Genomic DNA, 23,995 nt, shown 5'->3' with positions numbered 1-23,995 from the left:
ATGAACTAATGTCTTGATAGAAAACAATTCTTACTTAACTAAAATAAAGCAGAAACTGAAAACTCACCGTCGTAGACTGAGCAAGGACCGCCTGTGTTTCTGGCTGTGTTTTAGGCTGGGAAGTGTCTTGCTTTGAAGACGGAGACTTAAGAGAAAAGGTATAGAACTATAATGAAAAGGTAAGGGGTATATGACAAGAAAACATTTCCTGTAATCCACAATGAAAGTTACAAGCAGCAATAGACACATTCCCTTAAATTTAATATATAGAAAAAAGAAGACTGCATGCGCGAACAAAGCTTGGAACATTGGTTTGCAACATGTTTGGGTGCTGCTCGCAAATGACAAAGTCTATGATTAGATTTGAGAGTCCTCAGTGGTTGATACCTTTCAATGTCTAACTGAAAAGATGGTAACAAATTGCAAGCTTTCCAGACTACCCAGGTCCCTTCATCAGGTATAGGCCAATACAAAATCTGAAGAATCACATATTTATACACAACAGGGCACGGAAATAATGCAATAAATAAGACAGGTGACGTGAAGCAGAACGGTCATTGTGAGAGAGGGATAAACAGTTGTGGCCGTAAATATTGGAGCAGTTCTATGAATTGTTCCAGTAGTTACGGCCTACAACCGTTTATCCCAATCTATTCTAAACTCAGCTGCCCAATTAATCTATCTGTCCCCCCCCACTATTCCCCGGCCTCTCCCCTCTGTCAATCCCTTCACTGGCTCCCCATTACCCAGAGACTCCAGTACAAAACCCTAACCATGACATACAAAGCCATCCACACACAACCTGTGTCCTCCATACATCTGTGACCTCGTCTCCCGGTACTTACCTACACGCGACCTCCGATCCTCACAAGATCTCCTTCTCTACTCCCCTCTTATCTCCTCTTCCCACAATCGTATACAAGATTTCTCTCGCGCATCACCCCTACTCTGGAACTCTCTACCACAACATATCAGACTCTCACCTACCATCGAAACCTTCAAAAAGAACCTGAAAACCTACCTCTTCCAGCAAGCCTACAACCTGCAGTAACCACCGATCGACCAAACCACTGCACGACCAGCTCTACCCTCACCTACTGTATCCTCACCCATCCCTTGTAGATTGTGAGCCTTCGCGGGCAGGGTCCTCTCTCCTCCTGTACCAGTTATGACTTGTATTGTTCAAGATTATTGTACCTGTTTTTATTATGTATACCCCTCCTCACATGTAAAGCGCCATGGAATAAATGGCGCTATAATAATAAATAATAATAATAATCCCTCTGCCATAATGATAGTTCTGCTTCACGTCACTTGTCTTATCTATTGCATTATTTCTGTGCCCTGTTGTGTATAAATATGTGATTCTTCTGATTTTGTATTGGTCTCTGCCTGATGAAGGGACCTGGGTAGTCTGGAAAGCTTGAAATTTGTTACCTTTTAATGGCTAACTGAAAAGATGGTATCAAACACTGAAGACTCAAATGTCATTATTTTTCTCTTACTGGCAAACATGGTACAATGATATACATCTTTCCTGTAAGTCTACGCTCACACTACATTCATGTTTGACGCTACTGACTAAGGAGATAGTTGAAAGGATTTAAAGACATACATCACTGGCAATAGGCTCCAATGTATATTGATATATACCGTGGCTATACAGTGTAATCTGTCACCCATACCCTACTATGTTGAAAGAAAAAATGTAAAACATTATCACTCGTAATATGTTTTTTTTTTCCTGTGAAATGTCTCTATAGAACAGTGTAGTCAATTTTTTACATGCAATTGGTAAAAAAGGTAAACTAGCTAGACAGATGCCAAAAGAATCCTCTCTTTTGCAATCTTTCAGATGAATGGGGTATGGACATGATTGAGCATGCATCAGGATCTTTCATGGCACAGATCAGAGATCTGCACAGGATGAGGAGGTAGGAATTGTGTTCTACTATACTTTTTGGACTATAGCACGCACCTTACTGTTAAGATACTGTACTTTTCTTTTTTTCTTTACTTCTTTTTGATGACAATTTGAAGTGCCCAGTGCATGCTGGGAGACTCAAATGAAGTGTCATTACTGGCCGAAGCCTCGGCCCCCTGACTGAAACAAAGTGTCCTCAGTGCCACTCACAATGAGCGCACGCTCTCTCACCGACTTAGATCAACAGAAACAAGCCAGCAACAGAGTGCACTGTCAGCGTGCACCGTTAGAACACCCGGTGTGCAGAGACCAGCACAGCCCCAGCAAGTGCCACATGACAATTGTAACATGCATGTGTATTCAGGCCACCGCCTATAGTCTGACACCCCTATATAAAATCCTGAGTGATCAATTGATTCCAGGAATCAAACAGCTAGTAAATTGAGTCCATATGTATGTAATTTATTGTCAATATATCTACAGCTGTTCTGGAAAGGCCTCATGAGATTTGTTTGAGAAAGTAGAGCAAAGTTTGTTCTACCTTGTGGTCTCACTTGACCAGAGCACCTTATTCCATAGGTTCGCTGTGTCCCTATATGGCTTTTTGAAAACTGTAAATGGGACTTCTTATGGTTTGCTCTCAAAAATTGCTTTCTTCTTACCACTATTTCAGAAAAGCCAGATCTGTGAAGTTTATGACTAACAGCTGTCCTGTGGGTCAATTCTCCCACCTGAGCTGTGGGTCTCTTCAGATCCTGCAGAGTGACCATGTGCCTCTTGGCTGCTTTTCTCACTACTGCTCCTCTCACTTGGGATGTCAGATTAGGTGGAGAGCCATATTTTGGTAGGTTCGTAGTTGTGCCATACTCCTTCCTTTTTTGGATGATTGACTGAACAGTGTTCTGTGACATGTTCAGAGTTTAGGCTATTTTATTTATTTTTTAGAACCTGCAAATTAACCGCATATCTGCAGGTTAACAGCGTTATTCCTGGTGACAAGCTCCTTTAAACATCAACACTGATAATGTGCACTGAGAACTTCATAATATTATGTACCAGGATCAATCAGCTGCATTCAGCCTTACATTGCCAAGCACAACGCCAAATGTCAGATGAATTCCATGACGCCACAACGCTGGAGCTATTGATGCATAATTTCTGATGAACCGTAAGTGGCAGTCACATGGGCTAGTGGAGAAATAATGGCATGAGGTTGTTTCTAAGGGTTTGACCTAGGTCCCTTCGTTCCGGTGAAATCTTAATGATTTAGCATGCAAGACCTTGGTTGGCTTGCACAGAGCCCTGACTTTTGGGATGAACATTAGTGTCTGACCTCAAAAATACTTTTTGGGATGAATGGGCAAAAATTCCTAGACACTCTCCGAAATCTTGTAGAAGAGTGGAAACTGTTACATCTGCAAAGTTGAGAACAACTCCATATTAGAACAGGATGTCATAGAAGATCCTGTAGGTATATTGTGTAGGAGTCGTAATACTTTTCACCATACAATGACACACACATCTATGCACTTTCACATCCACAGCATATAGTCTATCTGAGAAGCACAAATTCATGCACTCATTCCCATTAGTCTAGTGGAACATTTCAGAACTTAAAGGGAATCTGTCACCACATTTGCCCTAGCTAAACTATTAATATGGGCATACACAATACAGACTGCTGTGTTATAAACTGGTGATTCAGAAACACAATGGACCTGGTGGTTAAGAGCACACAAAGTGACCTGATAGTTACTAATAACATAGGACGAGCTCTGAGACGTGGTAACTCTGCTGACCGCAATCCCTAATCCTATCACACCACACTAGAGGTAGCCGTGGAGCGCTCCTGACCAGACCTAGGCGCCTCGGGCACAGCCTGAGAAACCAGCTAGCCCTGAAGATAGAAGAAAAATAAGCCTACCTTGCCTCAGAGAAATGCCCCAAAGGAAAAGGCAGCCCCCCACATATAGTGACTGTGAGTAAAGATGAAAACACAAACACAGAGATGAAATAGGTTTTAGCAAAGTGAGGCCCGACTTACTGAATAGACCGAGGATAGTAAAGATAGCTTTGCGGTCAGCATAAAAACCTACAAACAACCACGCAGAGGGCGCAAAAAGACCCTCCGTACCGACTAACGGCACGGAGGTGCTTCCTCTGCGTCCCAGAGCTTCCAGCAAGCAAGAAAAACCAATATAGCAAGCTGGACAGAAAAAATAGCAAACAAAAGTAACACAAGCAGAACTTAGCTTATGCAGGGCAGACAGGCCACAAGACGATCCAGGAGAGAGCAAGACCAATACTGGAACATTGACTGGAGGCCAGGAACAAAGAACTAGGTGGAGTTAAATAGAGCAGCACCTAATGACAACCACGTCACCTGAGGAAAGAAACTCAGAAGCCGCAGCCCCACTCACATCCACCAGAGGAAGCTCATAGACAGAACCAGCCGAAGTACCACTCATGACCACAGGAGGGAGCTCGACCACAGAATTCACAACACTGCTGAGAAGAGTGATCCCTGTGTGCCTCATATCAGCTGTATTGTTATGGATAAATCATCTTATCACTTTATATAAATGACCTCTTCCTGACTCCGAGGAGGATATTACCTGGAAGATAACTCTCCCTCCAGAGCTGATTTTACATGAATCACCAGTGTGATGGCCGCTCTCTGCTCTCCTGATAACTGCCATCTGCAGGTTCCTCTCAGCTTCCAGCTCACAGGCAGACAGGGCTGCAATATTGTTACAATACAGCAGAGCTGAGAGAGAAGAAAAAATGTGTTTGAAAGTCAAATTTCATTTCTCCAGTTCTGTGTTGGTTACTTGTCTCACTGGTAACTCCTCTTCCTGTAAAATCAGCTCTGGAGGCAGAGTTATCTGCAGACAGCTTCCTCCTCAAAGCCTGGAAGAGGTCATTTATATAAAGTGATAAGATTATTTATCCATAACACCACATCTAATAGGAGACACACAGGAATCATTCTCCAAAGAAGTCTATATCCTGTATGTCCATATTAATAGTTTAGATAGAGCAAATATGGTGACAGATTCCCTTTAAAGGAAATATTCGGAACTTTGAAAAAAAAAAAAAGTGCCCAAACACTAACAGACAGGCAGTTGCCTGTTGTGCTTGGTGCCATCCTTCACCAACACAGATCAGTCACAGACCACTCCTGCCGGGAATTCAGCTGCTTCTGTAACAAGACAAGGCTGGACTGCCGGCGTCATGCAATTGACAGCCAGCTCCCCGATGCCTAACTGGTGGAGTCGCAGGGTCAGCTGTCAAGCAGCATGCCGTCAGCAAAATGTCCCGTCGACACCAGAGCAGAAGAAGAGCTGCTCTGTTGACAGGGAGCATCTGAATCACTGGCAGGCGAGTTCTATGACTGCTCTGTGCTGGCGCTGCGTACAACAGGCAGATAGTTGCCTCGGATAGCAACTACTTGCCTGTTTGTTTTTTTAAACTGTGTCAAAACTAATCCCAGACCACCCCCCAATTTAAGGCATTGTCTAAGGTAGCCTACCTTATGGTGCAACGTGCAGCTTCTCTATAGCAGTTATTAATGTACCTCCAGTGTTTCAAGTCAAATGATCCACAAAATGTCAAATCAAGCCCACACACCCCTGATGTGATAACACCAATATGGCATTCATATTAAATGCCTATTATGTGATGCTCGGGATGACTAATATTACAGAGTTAGAAGTCATGCACATGGCAGAGCCCTGCTCATGCAGTATGTATCGGGATCCTCCACTAGAAGCAGTGTCTCCATATCTCGGAACATTTATCTCTTTAAAGTCACTTTACCATTACTGAATGCGCACTTTTACAGCCAGTATGGAGCTGATATACGTGTCTGCTGCCCCAGTACATGGATTAAATATCCTCTTTACAAATGAGTTTTTAGCATGTTTAGTTGGCTTATTTTTATACAAATCAAATGGTAGAGTTCCTTTATATGAAACCAAATGTTTCTACCAACCTGCAGTATGAATGATTTAGTGTCCTCCCCATGTGGGATGTTTGGCCTGTTAACTGCGAGGACCAACTGTGCTTCACATAAGCCACCACTTTTACTTCTGTCGTTTTTACATGCTGAACTTATGAAGAATTGTGACTTTTGCAGGTTGGTAGTTTCTGGCTTTAGTGTCGCTCTTGTTGATGAGGTCTCCATGCATCCACTGGAATCAGAAGTAACTTGGCCAATTTCTTGTTTTAGTTGCACACTTAAAGTCTGGTGATCATCAGACAGTGGAGGCGGCTGTGTTCTTTTCTCCTGTTGAAGCTGTTGTTTTAGTCTTTCTACTAACTCTTGTTTCTGTTTCAACCTTCTAGTTAGCTCTTCAATCTGCCGGTCTTTCTCTTGTAGCATGTCATCTTTGTCTTTGACATCTGTAGAGGGTTTTTCTATGACTGGTGCTGGAGATGGCAGGAATATAAGTTGTGTCACAGGAGAAGTTACAGTTTCTGCTGACGAGTCTCCGGCAGGGAGCACATCCTCTGCACTAGCCACAGAAACCTCTGAGGGGCAAGGTGAACATGGTGGTGTGGAACTCAACCCACATAAGCTAAATGGTTCTGCCACTGAGGGAGAGGGGCAAACATTAGGCTTTCTTGATATCCCTTCACTTGGCTTAGGCTGCTGAACAGACACCGGCTTTGGATGGGCAGGATCAGTGCAAATTTCTTGTGTTGCTTTAAGTCTTTCGATGAGGTCAACCTTTGTTCCAGACACATGCAGACCACGCAGCTTTAATTCTTGCTTTAACTCTGCTACCTGATTATAGTCAGCACAGAGGAGAATCAGAACAAAACACATAAGTGATATGTAATAAAGAAGCAAAAATATAGTGTAATGACTAATGCCACATGTGCATTATAGTACATCTTTATAAATACAGATGAATTGCACATACATATCAGGGGACTGTTACAGCACAGTGATAGTCTTCACATCAGCGCTCAGCCCAGTGAAGTCAGCACCATTATACAATTAAATCCAGCTCTAGTAGCCAAGATTGGGGATATGCATTTGGAAAAGCTTCTGATGTATATGTCTGAGCGAGTGAGTTACCGATCCCCAATGTGATGTCCATCACCTGTCACCCAAAGGCTCCCCATGTTACATGTCATCTCTGTAGGTTTGAAAAACAATCTTCCACGCTATTCAAGATAGCTTTTTTGTTTGTCCATTAAAGGGAATCTGTCAGCAGGATTGTGCACGGTAACCTACAGCATTAAGTTGTTTTATACATTGATTCTGAATAAAAAAACAAAAACACTCTATAAATGGCGCCGGCGGCACCATTTTGTTAGAGGAAGAAAAAATAGATGGTGCCGGTGGCACCTGCGTAGTAGCATCTATCAGCGATCCAATAAATACTACTGCAAAGACTTTTTTTCGTCTAGCAAAATGGCGCCGGCTGCGCCTGCACCGTAGCATCCATTGGATCGCCAATAGAGGCTACTGCACATGAGTGGCCACGCCATTTTGAGGAAGTTTTATTTTTTTCAGAATCAATGTGTAAGACTAAATAAAACAATTTAATGCACATTACACATGCGATCATGCTGCAGCGCAGGAGCCTACTGAAGGCGATTTTTTTTTTTTGCCTCAGTGACCTGTCATAAGCCATTAGTATGAATACCTAAGCGAAGCACCACATTTAGATACCCCACTGACCTATCCAGACACTGTCTGCAGGCTACTGTGCACAAACCTGCTGACAGATTCCCTTTAATATGATGTTTTTTTGGACTCTGTCTAGCCAGTATACTACTACTACTACTGTATACCAGCTACAATGGGTCCAAAAAGTACAGTCTTTCGGCTTCAGACTAATGGAGTTCTATGACACAGTAAGAGTATTTGTTCTGCGCTTTTGTGGTGAATATTCTAAATGAGACAAAATGACATGTTGAAAACATCTAATATCATCCCAGGAATCACAGGATCTGACAAGGGAAAGAGACTCCATGTGTCAGCCCAATTGAACCCCTGCAACTTGGCTGTGGGGCGTTGAAGGGTTATCATAAGGTTTTGTGCTAAAGAAGGGGTCCTGTGTGACGTTGAAAGGCGCTGACTGCTAAACCTGTTCACAATAAACGATTTAAAAGAATTAAGGCTATATACTGAATCTTTTAGCGGCGCAGGTTTGACACATATTTTCCTCCTCTTGTTGAATCCCTTCCTCGTCCACAGACTCGTGTTCTGTTGCAGCTGATTTAAGTTGATGTCATTGTTGCTATTTTGCAACCCCATCAGGTGAGTTGGCACCCCATTTGTTTCTCACCGTTTTTACCCGTTAGGACCCTATTGCGCTTGTGTTTGCTCTCCAGTTTTCTATGCTACACCTCAAATTAATAATTATTTGTGATCCCATGCTGTAATGTCTATGTCTTGTTTCCTCCCCTGCCCAGGAGCTGTGGTATTACCAGTCCATGTCCCTGCACGGTCAGACACAGCCATTACACAGTACACAGCAGGGGAACATTTATAAGATTATCTCAGCACAGGAACATTTTATTTAACCACGTATAAAGGCCCCTTCACATTAAGCGACGCTGCAGCGATACCGACAACGATCCGGATCGCTGCAGCGTCGCTGTTTGGTTGCTGGAGAGCTGTCACACAGACAGCTCTCCAGAGACCAACGATCCCAAAGTCCCCGGGTAACCAGGGTAAACATCGGGTTACTAAGCGCAGGGCCGCGCTTAGTAACCCGATGTTTACCCTGGTTACCAGCGTAAAAGTAAAAAAAAAACAAACACTACATACTTACCTACCGCTGTCTGTCCCCGGCGCTGTGCTTCTCTGCACTCCTCCTGCACTGGCTGTGAGCACAGTGGTGACGTCACCGCTCTGCTTTCCGGCTGACCGACGCTCACAGCCAGTACAGGAGGAGTGCAGAGCACAGCGCCGGGGACAGACAGCGGTAGGTAAGTATGTAGTGTTTGTTTTTTTTTACTTTTACGCTGGTAACCAGGGTAAACATCGGGTTACTAAGCGCGGCCCTGCGCTTAGTTACCCGATGTTTACCCTGGTTACCAGTGAAGACATCGCTGGATCGGTGTCACACACGCCGATCCAGCGATGTCCACGGGAGATCCAGCGACGAAATAAAGTTCTGGACTTTGTTCAGCGACCAACGATCTCCCAGCAGGGGCCTGATCGTTGGTCGCTGTCACACATAACGATTTCCTTAACGATATCGTTGCTACGTCACAAAAAGCAACGATCTCGTTATGTGTGAAGGTACCTTAAGTGTGGAAGTTATTATTATTCCAAGATCTATTGATTAAAGTCTACTTTGTTCGCGGGAAAATCTCTTAACGGCTGTGAAACACTCTGGGGCAATATTCAAATATTTTGTGAATTAAATCTTGTGTGATGTCTTGTTTCCTTATATCCTCATCTATTTCAGTGACATCCTATAGAGGTTTCCCAGCTTTAGAAAATCCTTGGCTCTAAGTTGCATCTGTATTTTAAAAAAAAACAAACCTCTGTTTAACTCACCCTCCCCAGGTCCAAGACAATCTCATCCGCTTGCTCCTGGTGTCCTGTTATGGTCTGAGGTGCTGACATCATGTTGACAGCAATGACTTCAGCAGCTTGTGCCATTAACTTGGGCCGAGCTGCAACACTGTTGACATAACATTAGTGATGAGCGAACGTGCTCGGATAACGTGTTATCCAAGTATCTTGGGCGTCCTCGAGTCCCTGAGGCTGCATATGTTATCTAATAGCGGCAACATATGCAGCCACAGGGACTCGAACATATTATTCGAGCATACCCAAGATACTTGGATAACACGTTATCCGAGCACGTTCGCTCATCACTACATAATGTCAGTGATGCAGACAATAACAGATACCAGGAGCAATGACGGGGGTCAGGAATGGACCCCAGAAGGGGAAGTAAGGAACAGTTTGCTATTTTAAAACAAACTGTGGCTGGAGCTCAGGGACTCTCCAAAACCGTAAAACACAATGAATCAAACCGCTGCATGACCAGCTCTATCCTCACCTACTGTATCCTCACCCATCTCTTGTAGATTGTAAGCCCTCGCGGGCAGGGTCCTCTCTCCGCCTGTACCAGTTATGACTTGTATTGTTCAAGATTATTGTACCTGTTTTTATTATGTATACCCCTCCTCAGATGTAAAGCGCCATGGAATAAATGGTGCTATAACAATAAATAATAATAATAATAATCTTTTCCTAAGGTGTAAACAATGTCCGTATGTCTGCTTGGTGTTATGAAGACTGTGACAAAATCAGCTCTAGGTTAAACCCAAAAAATGCCTGTGAACTTCCTGAATTGCCATCCCTGGGATACATGATTGATCTAGAGCAGAGGTGTCAAACTGCATTCCTCAAGGGCTGCAAACAGGTCATGTTTTCAGGATTACCTTGTATTGCACAGGTGATAATTTAATCACCTACACACAATGATTGCAGCACCTTGTGCAAAGCTAAGGAAATCTTGAAAACAAGCATGGTTTGCGGCCCTCGAGGAATGCAGTTTGACACCCGTGATCTGGAGAAAGATTCTGTATAATGGATTCCTTGGCTTTGACAACTATTTGTAGCAGTTCATCAAGAACTACCTGAAATCACAGACCCTCTTAAGGCCCTCAATCGAAAGAGCACCAAGTCTTGGACTGACCAGACTCCATGAAGCAAGACTTTAAAGGAACGCTATTAACCTGCAGTTATATCATCTGCATATTAGCGGCTTTCAGACGTCGTGCGGCCGCCACGCTGACAGCCCAGCTGCAGGGAGGAAATTAATCTTATTCATCCCAGCAGCCTCCGTCTCTCCATCATGTGCCATCAGGGCTCTATGCATAGTGAGCGGCAGCTGTAACCATGTCCCGGGCCCTGGCTGATCGTCTTCTCAGATATATAAAGCATTTGATCCAGCTAACTGCACAAGAGATTACTACTTTGTGTCACCCTAGTTGCGGTGGCAGGAGTTTTACTGGTGTGTCCAAATGAAAAACTAATGATACTTAATGTCTATTGTACCTTCATGTCATCCAAATTGCTTGGCAGAGGACCCGTTTTCGTTGCAGAAATTGGGGTAATGTTCTGTTTAAATCCCACAGATGCACAATGAGTGGAGATGCTGACTGTAGGTAAAGTGCGCACAGCAGTGGCAGTAGTCCCAGCGGTGGTCGGCTGGTCATGCAGTGGCCTAGTATTAGCGGGGACAAAGTATCATCAGGTTAGAAAAAAGTAGCACAGATCAACCATAGCAATGATTTCAGTGTGCACTATTTTTTGAACCTATACCATGTAATGCTGTTACTAAAGGAACATAATCAGTCACAATACACAATCTCTATTAAAGCACTTGTGTCATGTCTCCACATGATGACGGCATTTCTATTTATTCAGTGTTTTCAGATAAAAGCTGATGAAATGCTCCCAGGCAAAAGAGCCAGGCTATCTCCTCTTACACAAAGTGATGACTGACATTCATCATTCTGGCACAAGGAGGTTACATTTAAAATTTTTTCACATGAAAATCCTGAATAAATAAATCAAATACCCACAAAGCTCAGCCAATCCCACGCTGACCAATGCTATTCAGATGATGTTACTAGAAGACCTGACAGATCTGTGAGGAAGTGGAATTTCATTTGTATTTCATAATAAATACACCAAAATAAAGATATTTTGTTATGCTAATATTTTTAATAATTGTTCCATTCCTATCACAACGAGTAGAGAGAAATAACTAAACCCCGACCAATGCTGTAAACCATGCAGCTTACTTTGGGGGTGCTGGAAGGATGGCCTGATAGTTGTAATGCTGCTGCTGTTGATTAAGGATTTGTAGCTGCAGAAAAAGCTGTTGTTGTTGCAAAATTTTGGCGTAAGAGGAGTCCATTCCTGGAGATTCTTTCTGCTTCTGATCAGGAGGTATATACTGGTGATATTTCAGCTTCTTCACTTTGGGTTTCGCATCCTTTATTTTCTTAGGTCGCTGAACTTTATCATGACAAGGTTTTGAATGGTTTTGCTGTAATATAAAAAAAAAAAATTAAAAAAATGATGTAACTGTCTTGCAAAGTTTTGGATGCTCCCTTTATCAACCTACCTCACTAGATAGAAATAGACAAGCAGCAATGACTATAGTTTAGCTTCGTTAAATTGGGTATGACTTTCCATTTGTGAGCAGAACCTACAAAGATACAGTAGGTTTTGAGATAGAGAACTTGAATATCAGCTGTTCCACAATCTCTTTAACCCCATCACAACATATGATGTAAACTTCATCTCTGACGGCGGCATTTAACACGTGCCAGCAGGGGGGCGCATCATTTCACCTACTGTCTGGCCTTCACACAAGGATTGTAATGACAGGTACAGGGGTCTTGAGCAGATCCCAGGCAGGCTGTGATGACAACCCATCGGACTCCAGTGATTAGGTCACGGGCACACTGATGGGCTGTACACATATCAGTGCTGATGTATTGCGGTGTTCAGTACAAGTTATCAGATGATCGCAGCTTCAAGTCCCCCCAAGGGGATAATTAAATACAATAGAAAAGGGAATTTTTTGTGAAAAAAAAACCATGATAATAACTAGTTCAAATCACCCCCTTTTCCCCCAATTAAAGGGAAGGTACCGCGTTTGTAGATCATTAATAAATCAATGTAATATAGCATAACATGTTGTTATAACCAAGATTTGATTGCATTTGAAACATTTTGTATGTTATAGGAGTTTACAAAAGGCACTGGAGGCTGACATCTTGCTTTCACAGCGGCAGCACGACACTATCAGTGTCATAATACGGCACCCCATGGTCATAGGAGATTGACAGACTGCTGCTGACCCTATCTATTGTAATGGAGCAGTCACTGCTGTGAACTCGGAATGCCTCTGTGGGCTGCACAATTCACAGTAGTGGGAGTGTTCTGCTGCCATTTTCATGGAGCCCTTGGCTGTCGATTTGTCTCCTGTCATTAGGATATGCTAACAGAAGCAGTACTGCTTCAGAACAGATCCTAGATTGAAAGGAGTAAAATGCAGGAGAAAAGCTCAGGCAAAGTATCAGAGACTACAAAGACATCAAGGAGGAACAGTGTATGATCAGCATTATCCCAGCAGTGAACTTGTGGACAGGGGTGAGATACGTGTAGTCTGGGTGAGAGAGACATGTGACTGATGGGAGAGAGAGAGACAGTAACTGCTGAGGATAGCAGATCACAGGGCAGTCACCCACAAAACGGCGCTGCCCTGTGATGCTACTCTTCATTCTGCCCCAGGGATACTAGATCACCCAAAAGGGGAGAGAACTGGTGATGTTAACAGTTACTGCCCCAATTTTCCAGCTAAGAGTAAAGCTGGTAAGTCTTATTATAGCTGCCTGAGGTTTAAAACGGAAAATGCTCCCCCTAGTGGTAATTATATATATTTTGTAAGAAAATAATATATAATATATACAGTGCAATTATTGCATTAATACATTTTAATTACTATTTTAAGCTTAATTTCACAAAAAAGCAAACTACAAGAAAACTGGTGGCACCTTCCCTTTAAAAAAAAAAAAAAAAAGACATTTGGTATCACTGCGTTCATAAAAGACTGATCTACCAAAATATAAAATAAATTATAATCTGGTTGGTAAATGGCGTAACGAGAGAAAAAACAAGTCCCCCCAACACCAATTTTTTGGGCCGCCGCAATATTGCAATAAGAAGCTATCAAAACATTGTATCTACCCAATAATAGTATCAGTAAAAACGTCAGCTGAAGTGCAAAAAATAAGCCATCACAGAGCCCCATATCCCTAAAAATGAATGTTACGCGACGCTTTGCCAATTTTTTTTTTTTTTTAATTTTCTAATTTTTACCACTTAAAAAAACAAAAACACAGACCACTATACATTTTTGGCATTTGCGTACTCATACTTTTGTTTGAAATTTCAACGCATTTGGATTTTTTTTTCCTGTTCTTCAGTGCACTATGTGGTAGAATAAATGACGTTATTCAACACTACAACTCGTCCCACAAAAAGGAAGCCCTCACAAGCAAAAATAAAAAAGTAATGGCTCTTGGAAGAAGGGGAGGAAAAAACAAAAACACTGAAAATGGCCACGTCATGAAGGGGATAATACAGTTTCCATTATGTACTAAAGAGGGGAAACACAATAAGTTCAGTCTTGGAGAGATTCAGTTACAGATGGAGGGAGAACATGATATTAGAGACAGCGGACAAAAATCCGTGGTATTTTGTATTAGGCTGGGGGTGACTACAGGGGAGGAAGTGTATAATTTGGTGTCATCTATAGAGATGCAGGAAAGATATATATCTTGGTACCGTGTTAGCCAGTGGATAAAAAAATATTTAGAATTGAGAGTCCTCAGTGGTTGATACCTTTTTATGGCTAACTGAAAAAATGGTAACAAATTGCAAACTTTTGAGACTACTCCGGTCTCTTCAGAATTTCTATTAGTCTATGCCTGATGACGAGACCGGAGTAGTCTCGAAAACTTGCAATGTTTTACCGTCTATAGAGATGGTACTTGATACTAGAACCCAAATCTGATGATTGTCCAATAAGTGCAGTGTGTAAAGAGAAGAGGAAGGGGTTTAGGACTGAGCGTTGATGAACCCCAATAGTAAGGGGACGAGGAGAGGAGTAAGAGCCGGCAAAGGATACAGTGAAGGAGAGGACAGAGAGGTAGGAGGAGAACCAGGAGAGGGCTGTGTCCTTGAGGCCGATACAGCGGAGCATAGTGAGGAGGAGCTGTTGATCCAGAGTGTCAAATGCTGCAGAGAGATCCAGGAGAATCAACAGGGAGCAGTTACCTTTGGATTTAGCTGTTAAAATATCGTTAGAGACTTTAGTGAGGGCAGTTTCATTAGAGTGTAAAGAGCGGAAACCAAATAGTAGAGGTTCAAGAAAAGAGTAATCTGAGAAATAGCAGGTTAGCCGGGAGTGGGCCAAGCATTCCAGGAGTTTAGAGATGAAAGGAAGATTTGAGACAGGTCTGTAGTTAGCACTGCAGTTCTGGTCGAGGGATTGTTTTTTAAGTAAAGGGGTTATGATGGCATGTTTAAATGATGAAGGAAAGCTACTGGAAGAAAGAGGTTAAATATTTAGTTAAGTGAGTGGTGACAAATGATGAGTGAGACTGCAGGAAATGAGAGGGAACAGGGTCAATAGTGCAGGTTATAGCCAGAGAAGCAGCGAGGATCGGGTAACTTTCTGATGTAACAGGCTCAAAGATGGCAAGTGATATTAACCCCTTAGTGACGGAGCCAAATTTTTGAAATCTGACCAGTGTCACTTTATGTGGTAATAACTCTGCAACGCTTCAAAAAATCCCAGTGATTTTGAGAATGTTTTTTCGTGACACATTATACTTTATGGTAATGGTAAATTTAGGTCGATATGTTTTGTGTTTATTTAGAAAAAATATCAAAAACTTGAGAAAAATGTTAAAAAATTAGCAATTTTCAAAGTTTGAATGATTATCCCTTTAATCCAGATGGTCATACCACAGCAAACCATTAATAAATAAAATTTTCCTCATGTCGGCTTTACATCAGCACCATTTGTAAAATGTTATTTTATTTTGTTAGCATTTTAGGAGGTTTAAAAATGTAGCAGCAATTTTTCATTTTTTCAAGGAAATTTACAACATTTATTTTTTTAGGGAACAATCCATGTTTGAATTGACTTTAGGGGTCTTATATATTGGGAAACCCCCAAATGTGATACCATTTTGAAAACTGCTGTCAGGTAGTTTATTAACCCTTCGGGTGCTTTACAGGAGTTAATGCAAAGTGGTATGACAGAAATGAAAATGTGTATTTTTACCACCTAAATGTCGGTAACTTCTGAACAGGTTACAACAGCTGACAGACTCTAAGGCCGCAATTTGGTCGTGAATTGCCAAACATCAGGACCACACAATAATGATCTGAGGGCACCAATTGGGATAAAGAGGAAGCCCCCACACTCTGTTAACCATTTATAATGATGTAGTCACTGTTGACAGCAGCATCTAAGGGGTTAAACAGATATGTACAGTGCCAACACTGATCGTGGCTGATACAGCAAGTTGTCAGCTATAGTGTACAGCTGACAGCTGCTGGATTGTCACCTGTATGGGGAGGCTATACTTTTATGTCAGGTCCGTTAGAAGACGTATTGGCTGTCATTATGGGGTTAAAGTTTGGAAGGGAAAGGGATTCAGGCTCTGGAGAGTGGGCAGAAATGTTCTAATGGATGTGGATAATTTTTTTCTAGGAAACAAGTGGCCAGATCATCACCGCTGAGGTTGGTCACCGGAGACTGTACTTTAGGGCTAAGAAGGGAGTGCAAGGTTTCGAAAAATAATTTTGGATTGTTAGCTAATGAAGTGAAGTATGATTGTTTGGCCAAACGATGGAAGCTGAAGATGTGTCAGGTATAATCACACACAGCTCTGCAGTGAGATCAGGAGAGCAGAGAACGGCTATCACACATCACATTGGTAACTCCTTTTTCATATAAAATCAGCTCTGGAGGCAGAGTCTACACTGTGTGCAGAATTATTAGGCAAATTGTATTTTAGAGGATTATTTTTATTATTGATCAACAACTATGTTCTCAATCAACCAAAAAGACTCAAATATCAAAGCTTAATATTTTTGGAAGTTGGCGTGCATTTTTTTAGATTTGGCTATCTTAGGAGGATATCTGTTTGTGCAGGTAACTATTACTGTGCAGAATTATTAGGCAACTTAATAAAAGCCAAATATATTCCCATCTCACTTGTTTATTTTCACCAGGTAAAACAATATAACTGCACAAAATTTAGAAATAAACATTTCTGACATGCAAAAACAAAACCCCAAAAAATTAGTGACCAATATAGCCACCTTTCTTTATGATGTCACTCAGCAGCCTTCCATCCATAGATTCTGTCAGTTGCTCGATCTGTTTACGATCAATATTGCGTGCAGCAGCCACCACAGCCTCCCAGACACTGTTCCGAGAGGTGGACTGTTTTCCCTCCCTGTAGATCTCACATTTTATGAGGGACCACAGGTTCTCTATGGGGTTCAGATCAGGTGAACAAGGGGGCCATGTCATTATTTTTTCTTCTTTGAGACCTTTACTGGCCAGCCACGCTGTGGAGTAGTAGGAGGCATGTGATGAAGCATTGTCCTGCATGAAAATCATGTTTTTCTTAAACGATACCGACTTCTTCCTGTACCACTGCTTGAAGTTGTCTTCCAGAAAGTGGCAGGTAGGTCTGGGAGTTGAGCCTCACTCCATCCTCAACCCGAAAAGATCCCACAAGTTCATCTTTGACGATACCAGCCAATACCAGTACCCCACCTCCAGCTTGCTGGTGTCTGATTCAGAGTGGAGCGCTCTGCCCTTTACTGATCCAGCCTCTGGCCCATCAAGAGTCACTCTCATTTCATTAGTCCATAAAACCTTTGAAAAGTCAGTCTTAAGATATTTCTTGGGCCAGTCTTGACGTTTCATCTTATGTTTCTTGTTCAAAGGTGGTCGTTTTTTAGGCCTTCCTTACCTTGGCCATGTCCCTGAGTATCGCACACATTGTGCTTTTTGTTACTCCAGTAACGTTGCAGCACTGAAATATGGCAACAGTGGTGGCAAATGGCATCTTGGCAGCTTCACGCTTGATTTTCCTCAATTCATGGGCAGTTATTTTGCGCCTTTTTTGCCCAACAAGCTTCTTACGACCCTGTTGGCTATTTGACATGAAACGCTTGATTGTTCGGTGATCACGCTTCAAAAGTTTGGCAATTTCAAAACTGTTGCATCGTTCTGCAAGACATCTCACAAGTTTGGACTTTTCAGAGCCCATCAAATATCTCTTCTGACCCATTTTGCCAAAGGAAAGGAAAGGAAGTTGCCTAATAATTAAGCACACCTTATATAGGGTTTTGATGTCATTAGACAACACCCCTCCTCATTACAGTGATGCACATCACCTGATTTACATAATTGGTAGTTGGCTCTCAAGCCTGAACAGCTTGGAGTAGGACAACATGTATAAAAAGGATCATGTGATCAAAATACAACTTGCCTAATAATTCTGCACACAGTGTATAACCTGTGTGCCCATATTAAAAAGTTAGATCAAATGTGGTGATATATTTCCTTTAAGGACTTTCTATAGAACTAATTGTTAAGGGCAAAGAGATTAGTATGTAATGAAGAATATGTTGGATAATATATGTAAAAATTTGACAAGACTATTTCTTGGAAAAAGTAATTTATGTTTTTTTTAAGTTCCATGATATTCACAGGCTTAGCTCTCCATATAAATGGCCCAAAGCCTTGAGATATTATTTCAGCTTGCATTATATTTTCTGCCATACAGAAACCAATTTTTAATCTTCTTTTCCCTGATTTCTATACCTCACATACAGCCATTTTTACACTGTTAATGCTCAAGACAAATTCAAAGGTGTTGCAAATTGTTTTAAACGTTTTAACATTTAAAAAATGTTAACTTTTACGTTTTAAACGTTGTATTCCATTTCTCCACCACGGCTGATCAGGATGACCACTACTGAATCCGGATTGACACCATTCAATATATTACAGTAATTATTGCCTCGTATTGTTCTCCCAACACAAGAGATCTTAAGTTTTATACTTCATTGTTCTCGCTGTTTGAATCTGTGACACAAGGTATGATCGTCTTGTATGGCGACTTGATCTGCACCAATGATCCTCGTGTAGACAGGATCTCTAGTCAGGCCAGTTTGCTTTCTTTTACCTTCCTGTACTTCATTTCAGCAGGGTTCCATTCTTTATCAGTTTGGGGATGCCTGGCAGGAAGTCCATCCAACTACCTGAGATAAAACTTCACTCCTCTGCTCCTCTCCAACTCTTTATATGTGTCAAACATTTTAGTCTATATCCTATGACTAAGGGCGCCTCTGTTGCGTCAGAAACACATCAGGTTTTATATTGTTTCCTTGGATCCTTGTTTTTAATGTTTTGTGAATAAACTGGACTTTAGCATTGGATGGTTGTGCCGGATTCCTAAATATTGGCGAATATTCTATTAGTTGGTCAGAAAGAAAATGCAATACTGTTAAAATAAAGCCACTTTTCACCACCCAATTAAACTGTATACTAGACAGTGTGAGGAGGCTTCTGATCCACGCCAGATTTTAGAAGAGTTCTTAGATCATATCGGCAACCTGTATGCTGACTCACATCCTTTAAGTCTAGAGGCGATTTCTGCTTTTCTCTCCTCTGTCAATTTGCTCATTATGAAATTTTCTTTAAAACTAATCAACATACAGTGGTGAAAATAAGTATTTGATACACTGCCGATTTTGCAAGTTTTTCCACCTACAAAGAATGGAGAGGTCTGTAATTTTTATCAAAGGTACACTTCAACTGTGAGAGACAGAATCTAAAAATAAAAACCAGAAAATTGCACTGTATATTTTTACATACCGGTAGTTTAATTATCTAAAATGGTAAGTATACTCTTTGTTTTACCTTTATGAGTGCTGTAAAGGATTTGTTCTCCGAGAGTGGGAGACCGTTGCTGATGTTTAAGTTACTGGACTTTGGCAGCTCAGAGGGAATGTGTTTTTCTCCAAGTTCTGGTCCTAGCTGCACCCACGCAAGAGTCTGCAATTAAAGAACAGCAGTAAAACTATGTAAAACGTGGTTTCGATGTTGGAGAGGGTGTGCCTTCTCTTCCACCAGATTTATTGCGAGTGCTCAAAGGCAAGTGTTACCTGGCGTCTGTGATGCTTGTGGCGTTTAGTTGTCTGCAAAAAGGATCATAATGAAAATTACCGAGACCCTTCAATCACAAAAATGCCTGGAACTCCTGACCACTTATTCTCTTTAAAATGCTTTTTTACACCTTTAGGGTAAATTTACACAGGGCATTTTTGCTGCTTTTTTTCTGCAGCAAAACCTGATCTTCTTGGCAGGAAAGAAGCTGCGTCAAAAACGCAGATTTAGATGCGTTTTTGGTGAGTTTTTTTGTCGCATTTTTTTTTCTCTTTGTCCATACTAATGTCCTTGAATTTTCGGCAACAAAAATGCAGCAAAGAATGATACCATTCAAGTCAATGGGTGAAAAACGCTGAAAAAACGCAGCAAATAAGCACGTCACTTCTTTCAGCCTATGTCCAAAAAACGCAGCAAAGCACAAATACTGATCACACAAAACAACAGTGTGTGTGCATGAGATTTCTGAAATCTCATAAGATTTGCTGGTACTGTAAAATGTAGCTGAAAATTAGCATAAAAAAGGCAGCAAAAACGCCCTGTGTGAACTTACCCTTATTGTCAAATATTTAGCTTGTGCAAAGACTCAATATTTACAGAGCTGTCCCTTATTTTTGTTTTTCAAAGGTACCTTCACACTGAACAATTTAACAACGATATTGCTAGCGATCCGTGACGTTGCAGCGTCCTGGATAGCGATATCGTTGTGTTTGACAGGCAGCAGCGATCAGGATCCTGCTGTGACATCGTTGGTCGGAGCAGAAAGTCCAGAACTTTATTTCGTCGCTGGATCTCCCGCAGACATCGCTGAATCGGCGTGTGTGACTCCGATTCAGCGATGTCTTCACTGGTAACCAGGGTAAACATCGGGTTACTAAGCACAGGGCAGCGCTTAGTAACCCGATGTTTACCCCTAACCAGTGTAAATGTAAAAAAAACCAAACACTACATACTTACATTCCGGTGTCTGTCTCCCGGCGCTCTGCTTCCCTGCACTGTCAGCGCTGGCCGTAAAGCACAGCGGTGACGTCACCGCTCTGCTTTACGGGCAGCCGGCGCTCACAGTCAGTGCAGGAAGCAGAGCGCCGGGGGACAGACACCGGAATGTAAGTATGTAGTGTTTGGTTTTTTTTTTACATTTACACTGGTAACCAGGGTAAACATCGGGTTACTAAGCGCGGCCCTGCGCTTAGTAACCCGATGTTTACCCTGGTTACCCGGGAACTTCGCATAGTTGGTCGCTGGAGAGCTGACTGTGTGACAGCTCTCCAGCGACCACACAGCGACGCTGCAGCGATCGGCATCGTTGTCTAGATCGCTGCAGCGTTGCTAAATGTGACGGTACCTTAAGTCTTATGCAAATCTCCCTGGCAGTTGGATATCAGCTTCTGGGCCAAATCCTGAATAATGGCACCACATTTTTGGCTAATCAGTGCTTGGAGTTTCACAATTTTTATATTTTTCTTTCCCCACCTGCTTTTTGAGGATTGACCACAGGTTCTCAATGGGATTGAGGTCTGAGGAGTATACGCACCATGGACCCAAAATGTCAACGTTTTGTTCACTGAGCCACTTAGCTGTCACTTTTGCCTTGTGACACGGTCTTCACCATGCTGGAAAAAGCATTGTTCATCATCAAAGTGTTCCTGGATCGTTGGGAGAAGTTGCTCTCAGAGGCGGTTTAGCTCAATTTTCTTAGGAAAAATCATGAGTACGGTAAAGCCCCCTTCATGGATGAAAAGCAACCCTACTAGTGAATAGTCACTGACTGCTTTACTGTTGGCATGACACAGGACTCATGGCAGCGCTCACCTTTTCTTCTCTGAGACATCAATCTTCCCGATGTCACAAATATCTGAAAGGGGCTTCATTAGAGTAAAAAAAGCTAACCTCATCCTTTGCAGTCCTATTCCTGTATTTGCAGCATAATGTCAGTCTGCTCTTGATGTTTTTCTGGGAAAGAAGTGTTTTTTTTTGCGGCCCTTCTTGACACTAGGCCAACCTCCAAAAGCCTTTGCCTTAATGTGCTGCAAAATGCCCTGACATTTGCCTATTGGCATTCCCAAGCAAGCTCTGCACTAGTGTTTAATTTTAATTTTTCTGTATGCTGATGTTTTATCCTTACACTATATTTTTGAAGTGAAATAAAATTATGGATTTTTCACTATATCGTTGAGCTGGATCTCCTTCTCTTTCCTGTTCGTCCAAGCCCTGACACAGCGGTTCCGTGCTCCGAGCTCTTGGGAATGTCGGCATGGTGAGCTGGATCTTGTTTTTTCTTTCTGTATTCCTTTGTGTCTCTGTGCTCGCCCGGACTCCCTATATATATATATAATTTTGGCAAAAGGATTTTTTTCATTCTAAACATCAGCATAATTGATTTTGATGCTATAAAATGGACATGTCAAAAAGACAAAATAAAGCAGAGAAATTGTTTGCATCGTTGGCTACGGAGGAGACTCCAACGACCAGCAATAAGGATGGACTACTTGATAATTTGTTATCCTCAATGCTCAAAGAAAATCGCCTCTGGTGGGATCTCAGTTCACTGAAAAATTACAAAGAGAAAAATGTCATCCCAAGAGGGCTGAGAGTGAAGAAAATTCCTAATACTGTGTTTTCTAACACCTTTGTTCAAGAGTGGAACACAATTCTATCTGATTGTTCATTGAAACTAATTGCCCTGATAATACAATATGAGGAAACTTCTCTGATCCAACTGCAACAAGATATTGAAATCATGACCAAGGAGGCAAAGGATAAAATGACATCGGCACAATTTGATGAGTTTATTAACACCAGTAACTCTAAAATCTCTAAAGCAGAAGAAACCATCATGGACATGAAGAAACGCAAACTGGATCGGGATCTTTATGACTATGCCAATGATCAGGTTTATGAGTGGGGGAGGTGGGATAAAATGAATCAATCCCATAAATCTATCTTAAAACCCCACAGAAACCGCACTTACAGAAATCGCATGCGGAGACAGGTCACCTTCAGCTCGTCTGATCTGGACACTTCAACTGGAGTCACAGAGGACTCAGATTCCGAACCTGCACAGAGTGCAAAAAACTCCTCTTCAAGAAAAGCAAACCTCCATTTATCAACAGAAGAAGGTTTATCGAAGAAAAGGAAGGAAACCTCGAAGCAAACAGAAACCCTTCGAGATATCATCTCAGACGCCAGCGTTAGGACATTTTAATGTTGTTAATATGTCTTCTTTTTCCCTTACAGATGACCAACAAGAACTCTTATCATATGGTCTTAATTTTGTACCAAGTTGTAATTTTGATCTTTTTTCCACAATTTGTGATGTGAATAGATTTATTAGAAATATTGCTCTCAAATTGCATTTTATGGATGATTCAACAGAGGGAAAATGCAACATCAATCCTCATGATAATGACTTCAGGTCTCTTGACTTTTCAGATCAACTGTCACTCATGTGTTTATCAGAACTACAGGAAGAAAGTTTAGAGGCTAATGAAGATTCATTCGTTCCTAGAAATATAATCAAAGTGCCTAATCCTAATTACTATCCTGTTCAGGCATGCAAATCTGCCATGGACAGATTTCAAAATGTGATAGAATCTCAGTTGAGGAGCCTTTCTGAAAGTGCGCGGGACAAACGCTTGCACAGTAGTAATCTTCAACCCAGGTTACAGAAGGCATTACGGGAACTACAAAATAATGATGACCTTGTCATTAAAAACTCTGACAAGGGTGGGTCCGTTGTTGTAATGGACAAGGCTAATTACATCACCTGGGTTAACGATATGCTTTCAGATCTGACTGTGTATAAACGCCTGCCCGCCAACCCCACTGCACAAATACAGAACAGAATTTACAATCTTATAGATGAGGGGTTCAGTATGGGTTTTTTCAATAAAAAAGAAAGTGACTATCTCAGGGTTGCTAATCCAGTGACTCCAATTCTGTATGCCTTACCTAAGACCCACAAAAATAAATATCCACCACCCATGAGGCCGATTGTATCGGGTATTGGGTCTCTGGGGGAGTGGCTGGACCTGCTCCTCCAGCCTCTCGTCCAGAGAACACCTGGGTACCTAAGGGATAGCACCGATGTACTTAATTTCATGGAGGGGTTTATATGGCAGTCGAATTTTTCTTGGATTACTTCAGACGTCACCTCATTATATACCTCTATACCACATGAAGTGGCGATATTCGCTCGTAAATTTCATATGCAAAAATACAGCGATTTTTCCGCAGATCTTCAGTCCTATGTCATAGAGGTCATTTCTTTTCTTATGACTACTAATTTCTTTTGCTTTAA

At 41.8% G+C, this 23,995-nt stretch overlaps 1 protein-coding gene across 3 annotated transcripts in view; it reads right to left on the bottom strand.

Moving 5' to 3' along the window:
• Window positions 1-23,995, bottom strand: part of MRTFA (myocardin related transcription factor A) — a 179,495-nt gene that overhangs the window by 36,408 nt on the left and 119,092 nt on the right. For 2 of the 3 annotated variants that reach the window (XM_069737074.1, XM_069737075.1), the window contains exons 8-12: window positions 19,450-19,584; window positions 11,720-11,967; window positions 10,968-11,136; window positions 5,919-6,713; window positions 68-145 (exon numbers count right to left, since the gene is read on the bottom strand). In XM_069737074.1, coding sequence (XP_069593175.1) covers window positions 68-145; window positions 5,919-6,713; window positions 10,968-11,136; window positions 11,720-11,967; window positions 19,450-19,584 — 1,425 coding nt within the window. The remainder of the gene's footprint in view (window positions 1-67; window positions 146-5,918; window positions 6,714-10,967; window positions 11,137-11,719; window positions 11,968-19,449; window positions 19,585-23,995) is intronic. The other variant, XM_069737077.1, reaches the window with a different exon arrangement.

This window comes from Ranitomeya imitator, chromosome 8 (genome assembly GCF_032444005.1).
Source record: "Ranitomeya imitator isolate aRanImi1 chromosome 8, aRanImi1.pri, whole genome shotgun sequence".
Taxonomy (NCBI): domain Eukaryota; kingdom Metazoa; phylum Chordata; class Amphibia; order Anura; family Dendrobatidae; genus Ranitomeya; species Ranitomeya imitator.
Note: the sequence above shows the minus strand (reverse complement) of the source record. Positions and strands in the feature narration are given on the sequence as shown.